At 47.0% G+C, this 17,863-nt stretch overlaps 1 protein-coding gene across 5 annotated transcripts in view; it reads left to right on the forward strand.

The window, feature by feature from the left end:
• RASGRP3 (RAS guanyl releasing protein 3) overlaps positions 1-17,863 on the forward strand; it is a 146,132-nt gene that overhangs the window by 100,427 nt on the left and 27,842 nt on the right. For all 5 annotated transcript variants that reach the window (XM_069954253.1, XM_069954251.1, XM_069954252.1 and 2 more), the window contains 2 exons: positions 3,510-3,623; positions 14,982-15,097. In XM_069954253.1, the coding sequence (XP_069810354.1) occupies positions 3,510-3,623; positions 14,982-15,097 (230 nt within the window). The remainder of the gene's footprint in view (positions 1-3,509; positions 3,624-14,981; positions 15,098-17,863) is intronic.

The raw sequence follows: 17,863 nt of genomic DNA on the forward strand, positions 1-17,863 counted from the left end.
AGAATATACTACTTCCTGCAGGACATACAGCAGCTGATAAGTACTGGAAGAGTGGAGAGAATATACTACTTCCTGCAGGACATACAGCAGCTGATAAGTAGAGATGATCGAACAGCAGGAATTTTCAGGCTCGTTCGAACTCGAACATCAGCTTTTCATTCAAATCCAATGGTTGGAGTTCGAACAAAGCTGTTCCATCATCTTTACTGATAAGTACTGGAAGACTGGAGAGAATTCACCACTTTCTGTAGTACATACAGCAGCTGATAAGTACTAGAAGACGAGAGAATTCACCACCTTCTGTAGGACATACAGCAGCTGATAAGTACTAGAAGACTGGAGAGAATTCACCACTTTCTGCAGGACATACAGCACCTGATAAGTACTGGAAGACTGGAGAGAATTCACCACTTTCTGCAGGACATACAGCAGCTGATAAGTACTAGAAGACTGGAGAGAATTCACCACTTTCTGCAGGACATACAGCATCTGATAAGTACTGGAAGACTGGAGAGAATTCACCACTTTCTTCAGGACATACAGCAGCTGATAAGTACTAGAAGACTGGAGAGAATTCACTTTCTGCAGGACATACAGCATCTGATAAGTACTGGAAGACTGGAGAGAATTCACCACTTTTCTGCATGACATACAGCATCTGATAAGTACTGGAATACTGGAGAGAATTTACCACTTTCTGCAGGACATAAAGCAGCTGATAAGTACTAGAAGACTGGAGAGAATTCACCACTTTCTGCAGGACATACAGCAGCTGATAAGTACTGGAAGACTGGAGAGAATTCACCACTTTCTGCAGGACATACAGCAGCTGATAAGTACTGGGAGAGTGGAGAGAATATACTACTTCCTGCAGGACATACAGCAGCTGATAAGTACTGGAAGACTGGAGATTTTTTTTTTAAATACAAGTGTATATTATAGATATAATAATATCTGTAAAAGTTTCTGACACCAGTTGATTAACCCTTTGAGGATCGGGCCCAAGACGGACGGCGCAAATTTTCATCTTTGCGTTTCGTTTTTTCCTCCTCCCCTCTAAGAGCTCCAGCACTTTGTTTTCTATCTACACGGCCGGGGGAGGGGCTGTTGTATTTACCAGGAGCAGGTGGACTGTGTAATGGCGGCTTTCATTCTACTGTGACATGTATGATGGAACCCCCAAATATTATGTATGATGGAACCCCCAAATATTATGTATGATGGAACCCCCAAATATATTATGTATGATGGAACCCCAAATATATTATGTATGATGGAACCCCCCAAATATGATGTATGATGGAACCCCCAAATTTTATGTATGATGGAACCCCAAATTTTATGTATGATGGAACCCCAAATATATTATGTATGATGGAACCCCAAATATGTATGATGGAACCCCAAATATATTATGTATGATGGAACCCTCCCAAATATTATGTATGATGGAACCCCAAATATGTATGATGGAACCCCAAATATATTATGTATGATGGAACCCCCCAAATATATGATGTATGATGGAACCCCAAATATGTATGATGGAACCCCAAATATATTATGTAAGATGGAACCCCCCAAATATATGATGTATGATGGAACCCCAAATATATTATGTATGATGGAACCCCCCAAATATTATGTATGATGGAACCTCAAATATATGATGTATGATGGAACCCCTCCCCTAAAAATATATTATGTATGATGGAACCCCCCCAAATATTATGTATGATGGAACCCCAAATATATTATGTATGATGGAACCCCCCAAATATTATGTATGATGGAACCCCCCAAATATATTATGTATGATGGAACCCCCAAATATTATGTATGATGGAACCCCAAATATTATGTATGATGGAACCCCCAAATATTATGTATGATGGAACCCCAAATATGTATGATGGAACCCCAAATATATGATGTATGATGGAACCCCCCAAATATTATGTATGATGGAACCCTCCCAAATATATCATGTATGATGGAACCCCAAATATATGATGTGAATATATGAATTAATTATTAATAAAATGGCCGCATTGTGATGCTTATAACGGTTTGTTTTTCACCTACGGGGCTGTATGTGGTGTCATTTTTATTTATACCATATTTGTGTAGCTCGGACGTTTTGATCACTTTTTATTAACTTTTTAATAAATAATGTATCAAAAAATTGGTAATTCTGGCGCTTTTTTCCCCTCTTATCGTTTACACCGTTCGCCGTTAGTGATAACGATTGTTATATTTTAATCGGACAATTATGCTGCGGGGGACCCGATCGTTAAGTGACAGGGGACTGTCCCTATCACTTACACTTAAACACTAGGTCAGGACGTAACGGTACGCCTAGGGTCATCTGGGCACAGACATCCAGGGCCTGCCCTTTAAATACTGGCGCCCCTGGCGTGCCGTGACAGATCCGTAGCAGCAGGGGGTGCCATGATAGATCTGTGACAGCAGGGGGTGCCGTGACAGATCTATGACAGCAGGGGGTACTGTGACAGATCCGTAACAGCAGGGGGTGCCGTGACAGATCCGTAACAGCAGGGGGTGCAGTGACAGATCCGTAACAGCAGGGGGTGCAGTGAGATTCCTCAGTTAAAGAGTTGTCGTAGTTTGTGTAACAGATTAGTTTTCTGTATTTCTGTTGATGGATAATGCTGTATGTATATGTGACCTTTATGTATATGTGACCTTTATGTATATGTGACCTTTGTGTATATGTGACCTTTATGTATATGTGACCTTTATGTATATGTGACCTTTGTGTATATGTGACCTTTATGTATATGTGACCTTTATGTATATGTGACCTTTGTGTATATGTGACCTTTATGTATATGTGACCTTTGTGTATATGTGACCTTTATGTATATGTGACCTTTGTGTATATGTGACCTTTGTGTATATGTGACCTTTATGTATATATAACCTTTGTGTATATGTGACCTTTGTGTATATGTGACCTTTATGTATATGTGACCTTTGTGTATATGTGACCTTTGTGTATATGTGACCTTTATGTATATGTGACCTTTATGTATATATGACCTTTGTGTATATGTGACCTTTATGTATATGTGACCTTTGTGTATATGTGACCTTTGTGTATATGTGACCTTTGTGTATATGTGACCTTTGTGTATATGTGACCTTTATGTATATATAACCTTTGTGTATATGTGACCTTTGTGTATATGTGACCTTTATGTATATGTGACCTTTATGTATATGTGACCTTTGTGTATATGTGACCTTTGTGTATATGTGACCTTTGTGTATATGTGACCTTTATGTATATGTGACCTTTATGTATATGTGACCTTTGTGTATATGTGACCTTTATGTATATGTGACCTTTGTGTATATGTGACCTTTATGTATATGTGACCTTTGTGTATATGTGACCTTTGTGTATATGTGACCTTTGTGTATATGTGACCGTTTTGCTTGTTTTATACCTCGCAGTCACATTCTTGTTGTCTATGTATTCGCAGCCGACCTCCCCTACCACTCCCAATAAGCCGGACGTGCCTCTGGACTGGGCTTCTGGTGTGACCCCAAAGCCGGACCCCACACTGATTAACAAGCACATCAGGAAGCTGGTGGAGGTGAGCGGCTTCTCTTACAGCTCCCGGACGATTTGGCTTTTCATTGTTTATGAATTTTGTGCTTTATAAGCAGACGACACTGATTATTGCAGTCATATAATGTCCGGGATGCCGGGGAGTACAGCTGCACAAAAAAGACAAATGTGGTCAGCTCTCCTAGAGCACCATTCACACTAGGCAGGAGCACGTTGCTATGACTGAAGTTGCAAACACAAAAAAATGCAACAGCTGACTGCAATGGCAAGATACAGGCATGAAAATAGTTAAAAGTAGCCCCCCCCAACAAAAATAATGAGGCTCTTGGTTACCATTGGCAAACGGTGTAAACTGCCCCACCACGTTAGGGTGGCCTCATGCTCGGGGCAGTCCTACACTGTACTATGGCCTCTCCATGGCATGAAATACGCCTATGCTCTGGGTATGCAATATCCGTCTTAGGGTGCCTTCACACCTACCGAGTCGGCTAGGTCCTTGCAGATCACTGTCAGTACATACACGCAGCGGTCTGAACGACCGCTGCGTGTATGTAAATCTGCCGGCCGCTTAACCCCTTCTGATGCCGGCCGCCCACCTCCCGCTCAGCTCTGTATACATTACCTCCTCGCTCCACGGGGTCCTGGCGTTCTGCTCACCCGCCCAGCCAATCAGTGTGTTGCCCTGCCGCAGCCACTGATTGGCCGGCGGGAGAGCAGGACGCCGGGACCCCGTGGAGCGAGGAGGTAATGTATACAGAGCTGAGCGGGAGGCGGGCGGCCGGCATCAGAAGGGGTTAAGCGGCCGGCAGATTCACATACACGCAGCGGTCTGAACTGACAGTGATCTGCCAGGACCTAGCCGACTCACAGTGTTATTAACGCTGCGAGTCGGTAGGTGTGAAGGCACCCTTATACTGGGAAAAGTAATTACACCACCTGGGTGGGATAGGTGGAGTACACGTGCACACCACCCCAAACCTTCACTAGTTTAGCACACTGCTCCAATCCCCGAACCATCACTAGTGTAACATGGAGGGGTAGTTTACACCGTTTGCAAATGGTAACCATTGCATTGCATTGCATCCATTATTTTTGTGGGAATTTTTTAGCAGTCGGGGGGGCTGCTATTAACTATTTTCATGCCTGTAGTGGGTCTGTATCTTGCCATTGCGGTGAGCTGTTGCAGTCTTTTTTTTTTGTGTGCACACATGGAGTGTCCCTTGAAGCACAGTGGGACTATGTGCAGACTGAACTCTCCTCCTAAACGTCCAATCACCTTGCAGAAGAGATGAGAGAACCTCCCGCACATTCCGGCTCGGCCAAACTCAGACTCCTGGCATTTGGTTACTGTTGGCCGAAGAAGTTGGATGCCGCCCTGGGGAGTTCTGGTGGAAGCGGCCTATGGCTTTATCCATGTTTTCCCAGACTCTCTAGGACGGCATCCAACTGCCTCAGCCACCAGTAACCAAATGCCAGGAGTCTGAGTTTGGCCGAGCTGGATTGTGTGTTCGCTCCTCTCTCCTGCAACATGATCAGTTGTACAAATAATTATAATCAGATTACAACGTAGGCCACAATTTAGTCTGACTTCTTCCTTACAAAACTGAAAGATTAAAGGGGAAGGGGGTGTCACAGAACCTCTGCTTCCAGCAATGTCAGTAACTGCAGGGCTGCCCAAGCCTGTCCAGCACAGATACATACGGCATCACTGAGCCTCCCCCATATATGTGTAAGAACAGACACTAGAGTGGGGTGAGCTGTCTGTGGCAGAGCAGGCAGTGACTGACGGCTATCCCCACCCTCTCAGCCTCAGTGTGCCACACCTGCTGCTTACCCCAAGCATAGGCTATGAATTGTTTTGTTTTCCTGGACAATCCCTTTAACTCTTCCAGCTTACACCAGTACAGTCATGACCAAAAGTTTTGAGAGTGATACAAATATTAATTTTTACAGTCTACTGCTTTAGTTTTTAAAATGGCAATGTGCATATACTCCAGAATGTTATACAGAGGGATCAGCTTAACAGCAATTACTTGTACAGTCAATATTTGCCTAGAAAATGAACTTTATCCCCCAAAACACATTTCACCATCATTGCAGCCCAGCCTTACAAGGACCAGCTAACATTGTTTCAGTGATTGCTCCATTACACAGGTGTGGGTGTTGATGAGGACAGGGCCGGAGATCAATCTGTCATGATTAAGTAAGAATGACACCACTGGACACTTTAACCTCTTAAGGACCCATGACGTACCGGTACGCGGGTCCTTTAAGAGGGCGCCACGGACCGGCCGCATGTGATCGGGAGAGATGGCCTGCAGAAATACACTGCAGGCCATCTCTCTCTGTCGGCATGGGGGGTTGTTAACCCCCCCCCATGCCGACGATCGCCGCTATTGGCTTATCAGTTCAGATCAGCCAATAGCGGCGATCGGAACCTTTCCGGGCCATCGATGACCCGGAAAAAAAATGGCGGTCGGTGCTGTCCGAGGACGGCACCGACCGCCATTACTGTAAAAAGTAATGGTGGTCACGGTGCTACCGGCCCGATCGCCGTGAACGGCCGGCCGGTAACAGCCGGCCGTTCACGGCGATCAAAGTCCCCAAAAGTTATAAATACCTGCTCCGGACCCCGGTCCAGAGCAGGTATTTGTACATTATTAACCTGTCCCGGGGTCCTGATCGGCGTCTTCCGGGTTCGTGGCGTCCTCGTCTTCTGGTCGGGTCTTCGGCTCCTTCCGTGACGTCCCGTTCGGCTTTTTTCGGCTATTTTCGGCTCCAGCGTCGTCTTTTTTCGCATCTTGCGCTCTGCTGCCCCCTAGCGGCTGATAAGTGTAATAGACGCTGCGCTGCTAATCATCAACTCCTCCTTTTTGGCGTAGGGTGTTTTTTTTCTATATCCTACTGCCACGGTCTGCTGATAAGTGCCGCACATAAGTGCGGCATTTATCAGCAACTCCTTTGTTGGCGTAGGTTTTTTTTTTTCTACTTACTGTAAAAAACATGTAAAAAAACTACATTACACCACACTACACTACACTACACTGACACTACACCACTACATACCCCATATACCAATCCCCGTATAAAAGTGGCCCCGGCGTGTTTTCAGTATCGGACGCATACGCTATTATTGCCTCCGACACCGAAACAGCCGTGAGGATGAATGGGGGGATCCTTCTTTCCTCCATTCATCCTCATCATCCAGTGACGTGTCTGGGGGTAGCATAGCGTACGCTGCCCCCCAGACACGTCTTTTCCGCCAGTACCATCCCAATAAGAGATCACGGTATGGCGTGAAATTCTACAAACTCTGTGAGTACCTCAGTGTACACTTACAGATATAGGGTACGTGCACACTGCAGAATGGCGAAGGATAACCCTTTGTGCATTCCGCAGCTGGCACCCACCGGTGGACTGATGGAGGCGCGCGTCTCCGTCCGTGTCATAGACTCCATGTTATGCACGGGCGGATTCCGTTGTCCATCCAAAGAATGAATACGTTGGACGGAGAGCTGAATCCGCCCGTGCATAGAATGGTCTATGACACGGACGGAGACGCGCGCCTCCATCAGTCCGCCGGTGGGTGCCAGCTGCGGAATGCACAAAGGGTTATCCTTCGCCATTCCGCAGTGTGCACGTACCCTTAGAGTGTATGAAGGAAGGGACACCCGAATCCTGCCCGCCCCCATCCTCAAAGTTAGTGGGAAGATCATTCGGGACCTGATCTTCCCACTGCTGGATAAAGGTCACCACCTGTACGGGGATAACTTTTATACCAGCGCCCCCTCTTCCAGTCCCTCGCTGCCCTGTAGCTTGCGGCACGATCCGAACATATCAGAAGCAGTAATAGCGCCCTAATATTTAGCAGCCATGGAGCGGACCCAGCGCTTCTGGATATGAAGGACCCCGTATCGCACCAGGGCAACATTTTCCAGGTGACGTCCCCCACACTGGAGAACGGGAGACCCCAGAAGAAGTGCAGAGTGTGGCGTAACAGGGGGATCAGGAAGGACACCATTTACCAGTGTGACACCTGTCCTGATCCCCCCGGCCTCTGCATACTGGATCGCTCCAAGGCGCACCACACGTCACTGGGGTTCTACATTATCTAAATTCTGTCCCTTATTCCTATTTCAGGGGTCACGTTGATCCGGGGATTATTCTGATCGCCATTATGGAGTCAGGAAGGAATTTTTCCCCTGTGATGAGGCTACTGTCGTCTGCCTCACAAGGGTTTTTTGCCTTCCTCTGGATCAACACAGGTTGAATTTGATGGACACCTGTCATTTCCAACCTTATAAACTAATAATTGCCCTAATACCCCCAAATAAATTAGAATTGTCCCTTTTCCCCAGCTAAGTAGGTATGGCCGCCATTCCCATTAGAGGAGGCCATGATGCAATTACAAAGCTCCTGTGCTGCCAGGACAGTAGAAACCCCCCACAAGTGACCCCATTCTGGAAACTACACCCCATAAGGAATCTAACAAGGGGGGCAGCGGGGATATGGCCCCCTGGTGACGGCCACATTTGGGACGTGAAAAAAATGGTATTTTTTATTTTTACGGCACATGTTCTACACATGTGCCCGTCACCAGTGGGGTCCATATGCTCACTGCACCCCTTGTTAGATTCCTTATGGGGTGTAGTTTCCAGAATTGGGTCACTTGTGGGGGGTTTCTACTGTCCTGGCAGCACAGGAGCTTTGTAATTGCGACATGGCCTCCATCCTCCATTCCAGCCTCTAAATGGCCTTCTGTTCCTTTGGTGGCTTGGCCTGTGCCCATATGGCACATTATGTCCACATGTGGGGTATTTTCGTACTCAGGGGAAATTACCCTACACGCTTTGAGTTTATTTTCTTTTTTAACCCCTTGTGGAAATGGAAAAAAATCAAGGCTAGACCAACAATTAGTGTAATTTTTTTTTAATTTTTACTCTAAATCATTAATCTTGTCATGATTTTTTCATTTTCACAAGGGGCTAAAAGATAAAAAAAAAACACAATGTGTAGAGCAATTTCCCCTGAGTATGGAAATACCCCACATGTGGACATAAAGCGCCATGCGGGTGCAGGGTAAGCCTCCGAAGGGAAGGAGCGCCATTTGGTTTTTTTAAGTTCTGGATTTGGCTGGAATGGATTTCGAGGGACAATGTTGCATTTAAAAGGCCCCTGTGTTGCCAAGACAGTTGAAACCCCCCACAAGTGACCCCATTATGGAAACTACACCCCTCAGGGAATGTAACAAGGGGTGTAGTGAGCATATGGACCCCACTGGTGACGGGCACAAATGTGGAACAATGTGGCGTGAAAATGAAATATTACATTTTTTACACTATAATGTTGGTCTAGCCTTGAATTTATCATTTTCACAAGGGGTTAAAAGAGAAAAAAAAAACACAAAATGTGTAGAGCAATTTCCCCTGAGTCCGTAAATACCCCACATGTGGACATAAAGCGCCATGCGGGTGCAGGGTAAGCCTCCGAAGGGAAGGAGCGCCATTTGGATTTTGGAGGTTGGATTTGGCTAGAATGGATGATGAACGCCATGTCGCATTTACAGAGCCCTCGTGCTGCCAAAACACTGGAAACCCCCCACAAATGACCCCATTCTGGAAACTACACCCCTCAGGGAATCTAACAAGGGGTGCAGTGAGGATATGGACCCCTGGATGACGGGCACATTTGTGCCATGAAAGTGAAAAAATGAAATTTTTCACTTTCACGTCACATTGTTCCACATTTGTGCCTGTCACCAGTGGGGTCCATATCCTCATTGCACCCCTTGTTAGATTCCTTGAGGGGTGTAGTTTCCAGAATGGGGTCACTTGTGGGGGGTTTCCAGTGTCTTGGCAGCACGAGGGCTCTGTAAATGCGACGTGGCCCTTGAAATCCATTCCAGTGAAATCCAGCTTCCAAAAGCCAATTGGCGCTCCTTCCCTTTGGAGGCTCGTCCTGCGCCCGCTTGGCACTTTATGGCCACATGTGGGGTATTTCTGTACTCGGGAGAAACTGCGCTACATGTTTTGTGTTTTTTTTTTTCCTTTTATCCCTTTGTGAAAATGAAAAATTGAAGGCTAGAAAAACGTTTTAGTGTAAAAAATACTTTTGTCTTTTTGCACGCCACATTGTTTGGAAAATCTGTGAATCACCTGTGGGGTCCAGATGCTCACCGCACCCCTTGTTACATTCCTTGAGGGGTGCAGTTTTCTAAATGGTGTCCCTTTAGGGGTGTTTTTTAGGTTTTGGCACCCCAGAGCCTTTGCCAACCTGAAGTGGTACGGTCAAAAATGACCAAATATAACAGAGCCATTGAAATTCACTAGGCGCTCTCTTATATCTGAGGCTTGTGGTTGCGTCAAATAGCGCAATAGGGCCACATATGGGGTATTTCTATGAACTGCAGAAACAGGGCAATCAATATTGGGGTGCATTTCTCTGGTAATAGGTTTATCATTATGAAAGATATTGGATTACAATAAAATATCTGCACAGAAAATTAAAATTTTCAAATTTCTTACACACTTAGCTTTTATTTCTGTGACTCCCCTAAAGGGTTAAAAAACACTTTCTGGATGTGCTTTTGCAGAGTTTGGGGGGTGCAGTTTCTGAAATGGGGTGCTTTGTGGGGCTAACATACAGGCCCCTCAAATACACTTTAAACCTGAACAGGTCCCTAAAAATAACTGATTTTGAAATTTTACAGAAAATTTGGAAAATTGCTGCTAATGTTTTACTCTTTCAATTGTCTAAAAAAAATGAAAGATCGTTTAATAAAAGCCGCCAACATGAAGTAGACATGTTGCTAATGCTATTTAATATATAGTTTATGTGGTATAACCATTTTCTGTATAAGCAGAAAAGTTTTAAAGTTGGAAAAATGCATTTTTTCACAATTTTTCACGCTATTTTGGGTTTTTTCATAAAGATTCGTTATGAGTATCGACTCCAATTTACCAGAAATGTAAAGTACAATATGTCACGAGAAAACAGTCTCAGAATCGTCCGGATAGGTAAAAGCATCCCGAAGTTATTAATGAATAAAGTGACACTGGTCATATTCATAAAATTTGCTCCGGTCCTTAAGGCCATTTCAGGCCCGGTCCTTAAGGGGTTAAAAGGAGGCTGGTGTTTGGCATCATTGTTTCTCTTCTGTTACCATGGTTATCTCTAAAGAAACACGTGCCGTCATTATTGCACTGCACAAAAATGACCTAACAGGGAAGAGTATTGCAGCTAGAAAGATTGCACCTCAGTCACCAATCTATCGCATCATCAAGAACTTCAAGGAGAGAGGTTCCATTGTTGCCAAAAAGGCTCCAGGGCACCCAAGAAAGACCAGCAAGCTCCAGGACCGTCTCTTAGAAGTGTGGTCAGCTGCGGGATGGGGCTACCAGCAGTGCAGAGCTTGCTCAGGAATGGCAGCAGGCAGGTGTGAGCGCATCTGCACTGTGCACTGTGAGACTGCGGAGACTCTTGGAGCAAGGCCTGGTCTCATGGAGGGCAGCAAAGAAGCCACTTCTCTCCAGAAAAACATCAGGGACAGACTGATAGTCTGCAAAAGGTCCAGGGAGTGGACTGCTGAGGACTGGGGGAAAGGTCCAGGGAGTGGACTGCTGAGGACTGGGGGAAAGGTCCAGGGAGCGGACTGCTGAGGACTGGGGGAAAGGTCCAGGGAGTGGACTGCTGAGGACTGGGGGAAAGGTCCAGGGAGTGGACTGCTGAGGACTGGGGGAAAGGTCCAGGGAGTGGACTGCTGAGGACTGGGGGAAAGGTCCAGGGAGCGGACTGCTGAGGACTGGGGGAAAGGTCCAGGGAGGGGACTGCTGAGGACTGGGGGAAAGGTCCAAGGAGTGGACTGAGGACTGGGGGAAAGGTCCAGGGAGGGGACTGCTGAGGACTGGGGGAAAGGTCCAAGGAGTGGACTGAGGACTGGGGGAAAGGTCCAGGGAGCGGACTGCTGAGGACTGGGGGGAAAGGTCCAGGGAGCGGACTGCTGAGGACTGGGGGAAAGGTCCAGGGAGCGGACTGCTGAGGACTGGGGGAAAGGTCCAGGGAGGGGACTGCTGAGGACTGGGGGAAAGGTCCAAGGAGTGGACTGAGGACTGGGGGAAAGGTCCAGGGAGCGGACTGCTGAGGACTGGGGGAAAGGTCCAGGGAATGGACTGCTGAGGACTGGGGGAAAGGTCCAGGGAGTGGACTGCTGAGGACTGTGGGAAAGGTCTAGGGAGTGGACTGCTGAGGACTGGGGGAAAGGTCCAGGGAGTGGACTGCTGAGAACTGGGGGAAAGGTCCAGGGAGTGGACTGCTGAGGACTGGGGGAAAGTCATTGTCTCTGATGAATCCCCTTTCCGATTGTTTGGGACATCTGGAAAACAGCTTATTGGGAGAAGAGGAGGTGAGCGCTACCACCAGTCTTGTCTCATGCCGACTGTAATCGGCATCCTGAAACCATTCATGTGTGGGGTTGCTTCTCAGCCAAGGGAATCGGCTCTCTCACAGTCTCACAGCCTAAAAACACGGCCATGAATAAAGAATGGGACCAGAATGTCCTCCAAGAGCAACTTCTCCCAACCGTCCAGGAGCAGTTTGGCCACCAACAATGCCTTTTGCAGCATGATGGAGCACATTGCCATAAAGCAAAGGTGATAACTAAATGGATCAGGGAACAAAACATAGAGATTTTGGGTCCATGGACGGGAAACTCCCCAGATCTTAATCCCATTGAGAACTTGTGGTCAATCATCAAGAGACCGGTGGTGTGAGGGGATTAGCTCATGGGATCACCATCTCCTGGGTTAGATGGGCGCTTTTTGGCACAAAACACAGTCCACACCAGCAAGTAAGGTGCAACTGGCCGCAACCAGTTTTATTTTTCTTTGCAGCAGATAAAAGAAACAATAATACAAAAGGAAACCTACGCCGTCTGGCGACTAACTAAACAGTTCTCAACTAACTGACCAGAGCTGAGCCTACTGCACAGCTCCCAAACAAAGTCTGCAGCACAGTGTACTCACAATGAGACTTTACCCAGGAGCAGAGAGAGCCATCATCCTGTGAGCTGTCTGCCCTGTTATAGCACACCTGGGCTTGCACCTGAGTAACCAGAGTCACTCCCAATACCTGGAGTGGCCAAGTGGAGTAGGAGCCCACCCATCTCTCCCCTACTCCAAAGCAGCCAGGCCCTATTTTCTAGTCTTTGCCAAAACCTATAGCAAGGAAACATATTCTCCTTGCTATCCTAACTCCCTGGCGGCTTATTTAACACACATATGACAGGAACCTAGGTGAAACATACATTCCATCCACTACTTTGCCCCTGGTCCTGTCACAGTGGACAAACAAAAACCAACAAATTCTGACAAAATGCAAGCATTGATTGTACAAGAATGGACGGCTATCAGTCAGGATTTGGTCCAGAAGTTGTATGAGAGCAGCCGGGGAGAATTGCAGAGGTCCTGAAGAAGGGTCAGCACTGCAAATATTATAGACTTGCTGCAGTAACTCATCTATCTGTCAGTATAAGCTTCTGTTACTCCTAATATGATTGTAATTATATTTATGTATGTGATAAAAACATCTGAGAAACACACAGAAAAACCAGAGGGCAGAGGATCATGGGAAAATAGAAGATTTGTGTCATTCTCAAAACTTTTGGCCATGACTGTACTCCCATCAGTGAGATGCTATGGAGCTGGAGCCAGATTACAGGTCCATACACACACGGCCATGACGGCCACATGTCGCAGATTTCACCATTTCAGCTTTTGCCCCCTGGATTTCATATTTCCATGTGGAAGTTTTACTGTGTGTGTGAATTTTACTGTACCGCAGATTGCCATGCACTTAAAGTGAGCAAGTACACAATGTAAACAGGACTTAAAGGGGCACTTCAGTGAAATGTTTTCTTTCAAATCAACTGGTGTCAGAAAGTTATGTAGATTTGTAATTTACTTCTAGCAGGTTTGTTCTTTCCCTCCCCCGCACTTGCTAAAAAATGGGTCTGGCCAGAGTTCTCCTGTTAGACAGACTGCAAGAACACGGCCTGGCCGTTCTGCTGTCTGGTGTCTTCTAGTCATGTACAACCTCTATAGTTTATGATTGGGAAGTGGGAGTGTGCGAAGGGGCCACGAGGGGCCGTTGGTGCTGTTTTTTGGCCTCCAAAAGTACGTCCGAAAACAAATATTGTGGAAACACAAGCAAATGTTACAGAGGCCGTCCGGGAAAAACGTGTCCCCTATCCACAGGATGATGGAAAAGTAAGAGACCGCAGGGGGGCTGACCTCTGTACCCCCCACCCATCTCCATATCGGCCCCCGACTTCTGTGTTATGAATAGAGCCCCAGGTGCGTCAGGTGACCCGGAGATCTATTCATTCCTATGGAGCTGCCAGAGAGACCCGGGTACAGTGCTCCCTCTGGCAGCCCCATAGGAATGAATGGATCTGCGGGTCACCTGCCGTCCTTGTGAGGGGGGGCTACAGATGTTAGGACTCCCTCCAATCTCTTACTTTTCCCCTGTCCTGTGGATAGGAGGAAAGTTGATTTTCCCGGAATACCCCTTTAGGGTACAAACACACTTGCCAGACCCGCAGCGAGTCCCCTTGCTGCAGCGAGACTCGCTGCGGATCCCGGCCCTATACTTTCAATGCCAGACAAACTCGCAGCAGGGATGTACATCTGCAGCCCACCCCAATAACCCCCCGACGGCTGGACACTATACATTACCGGATCCCTGCTCCTGCTTTCTTCGGGGCTCCCGGTGTCTGCACGTCCCGCTCGGCCAATCAGTGCACTGCGGCGGGGCAGCGCACTGATTGGCCGGGCGGGACTTGCCGGGAACCGCCGAAGCAAGCAGGAGCGGGGACCCAAAATGTATAGTGTCCAGCCGGCGGGAACTTAACAGGGCGGGCTGCGGATGTACATCCCTGCTGCGAGTTTGTCTGGCATTGAAAGTATAGGGCCACAGCCCGCCCCGTTAACCCCCCGGCGGCTGGACACTATACATTATTGGGTCCCCGCTCCTGCTTGCTTCGGCGGTTCCCGGCACGTCCCGCCCGGCCAATCAGTGCGCTGCCCCGCCGCAGCGCACTGATTGGTCGAGCGGGACGTGCAGACACCGGGAGCCCCGAAGCAAGCAGGAGCGGGGACCCGGTAATGTATAGTGTCCAGCCGCCGGGGGGTTATCGGGGCGGGCTGCGGATTTACACCCCTGCTGTGAGTTTGTCTGGCATTGAAAGTATAGGGCCGGGATCCGCAGCGAGTTTCGCGGCAAATACCCCTAGCTGCGGATACGGCAAGTGTGTTTGTGCCCTTAAGAAATAAGTAATAGTAATTATTCCTTTTGATTGAATGCAAGTAGCACGTCCCCTGTTCTTTAGTCTGTTTTCAGGAATTACGACCACGATCACGATGGCTACATCTCTCAAGAGGACTTCGAAAGCATCGCTGCAAACTTCCCCTTCTTGGACTCCTTCTGCGTGTTAGACAAGGATCAGTAAGCCGGCTCACACCTTCTCTAATTCTGCTGCCACATCATCTATGACACGACTCATCGCGGAGGCAGCAAAGCAATAGGAAAAGCATAAAAAACATCACTAGTTTAACACACCGCTCCAATCTATCACTAGTGTAACACACCGCTCCAAACCATCACTAGTGTAACACACCGCCCCAATCTATCACTAGTGTAACACACCACCCCAATCCCCAATCTATCACTAGTGTAACACACCACCCCAATTCCCAATCTATCACTAGTGTAACACACCACCCCAATCCCCAATCTATCACTAGTGTAACACCACCCCAATCCCCAATCTTTCACTAGTGTAACACACCACCCCAATCCCCAATCTATCACTAGTGTAACACACCACCCCAATTCCCAATCTATCACTAGTGTAACACACCGCCCCAATCCCCAATCTATCAGTAGTGTAACACACCGCCCCAATCCCCAATCTATCACTAGTGTAACACACCACCCCAATTCCCAATCTATCACTAGTGTAACACACCACCCCAATCCCCAATCTATCACTAGTGTAACACACCACCCCAATTCCCAATCTATCACTAGTGTAACACACCACCCCAATCCCCAATCTATCACTAGTGTAGCACCACCCCAATCCCCAATCTTTCACTAGTGTAACACACCACCCCAATCCCCAATCTATCACTAGTGTAACACACCACCCCAATTCCCAATCTATCACTAGTGTAACACACCGCCCCAATCCCCAATCTATCAGTAGTGTAACACACCGCCCCAATCCCCAATCTATCACTAGTGTAACACACCGCCCCAATCCCCAATCTATCACTAGTGTAACACACTGCTTCAATCCCCAAACCATCACTAGACTAGCACACTGCCCCAAACCATCACTAGTGTAACACACCGCCCCAATCCCCAAACCATCACTAGTGTAACACAACTGCTTCAATCCCCAAACCATCACTAGTGTAACACAACTGCTTCAATCCCCAAACCATCACTAGTGTAACACACCGCTCCAATCCCCGAACCATCACTAGTGTAGCACAACTACACTTCTGGATCCAGCTTTTCCCAGCACCCAGAGAGGCACAGAGATCAAAGGCAGGAGGCTGAGAAACCGTCCGCCGAGCCTGGCGAAGCACTACCATAGTACTGTATATTTTCAGTGTTTTGTTCACACATTTAGGATTTTTTATATAGCACAAAAGTGGCAAATAAAGTCAGCGTCTACATAGAAACATTATCCTGTATCCTGTATCCTGTACATGTGATGTATCCTGTACATGTGCTGTGTCCTGTATCCTGTACATGTGCTGTGTCCTGTATCCTGTACATGTGCTGTGTGCTGTATCCTGTACATGTGCTGTATCCTGTACATGTGCTGTATCCTGTACATGTGCTGTATCCTGTACATGTGCTATATCCTGTATCCTGTACATGTGCTGTGTCCTGTATCCTGTACATGTGCTGTATCCTGTATCCTGTACATGTGCTGTATCCTGTACATGTGCTGTGTCCTGTATCCTGTACATGTGCTATATCCTGTATCCTGTACATGTGCTATATCCTGTATCCTGTACATGTGCTATATCCTGTATCCTGTACATGTGCTGTATGCTGTATCCTGTACATGTGCTGTATCCTGTACATGTGCTGTATCCTGTACATGTGCTGTATCCTGTACATGTGCTGTATGCTGTACATATGCTGTATCCTGTACATGTGCTGTATGCTGTATCCTGTACATATGCTGTGTGCTGTATCCTGTACATGTGCTGTATCCTGTATCCTGTACATGTGCTGTATCCTGTATCCTGTGCATGTGCTATATGCTGTATCCTGTACATGTGCTGTATCCTGTACATGTGCTGTATCCTGTATCCTGTACATGTGCTGTATCCTGTACATGTGCTGTATGCTGTATCCTGTACATGTGCTGTGTGCTGTATCCTGTATCCTGTACATGTGCTGTATCCTGTATCCTGTACATGTGCTGTATCCTGTATCCTGTGCATGTGCTATATGCTGTATCCTGTACATGTGCTGTATCCTGTACATGTGCTGTATCCTGTATCCTGTACATGTGCTGTATCCTGTACATGTGCTGTATCCTGTACATGTGCTGTATCCTGTATCCTGTACATGTGCTGTATCCTGTACATGTGCTGTATCCTGTATCCTGTACATGTGCTGTATCCTGTACATGTGCTGTATCCTGTATCCTGTACATGTGCTGTATCCTGTACATGTGCTGTATGCTGTATCCTGTACATGTGCTGTATCCTGTACATGTGCTGTATCCTGTATCCTGTACATGTGCTGTATCCTGTATCCTGTACATGTGCTGTATCCTGTACATGTGCTGTATCCTGTACATGTGCTGTATCCTGTACATGTGCTGTATGCTGCATCCTGTACATGTGCTGTATGCTGTATCCTGTACATGTGCTATATCCTGTACATGTGCTGTATCCTGTATCCTGTATCCTGTACATGTGCTGTATCCTGTATCCTGTACATGTGCTGTATCCTGTACATGTGCTGTATCCTGTACATGTGCTGTATGCTGTATCCTGTACATGTGCTGTATGCTGTATCCTGTACATGTGCTGTATCCTGTACATGTGCTGTATCCTGTATCCTGTACATGTGCTGTATCCTGTATCCTGTACATGTGCTATATCCTGTACATGTGCTGTATCCTGTATCCTGTACATGTGCTGTATCCTGTATCCTGTACATGTGCTATATCCTGTA

Source organism: Dendropsophus ebraccatus, chromosome 15 (assembly GCF_027789765.1).
Source record: "Dendropsophus ebraccatus isolate aDenEbr1 chromosome 15, aDenEbr1.pat, whole genome shotgun sequence".
In the NCBI taxonomy this organism is placed as follows: domain Eukaryota; kingdom Metazoa; phylum Chordata; class Amphibia; order Anura; family Hylidae; genus Dendropsophus; species Dendropsophus ebraccatus.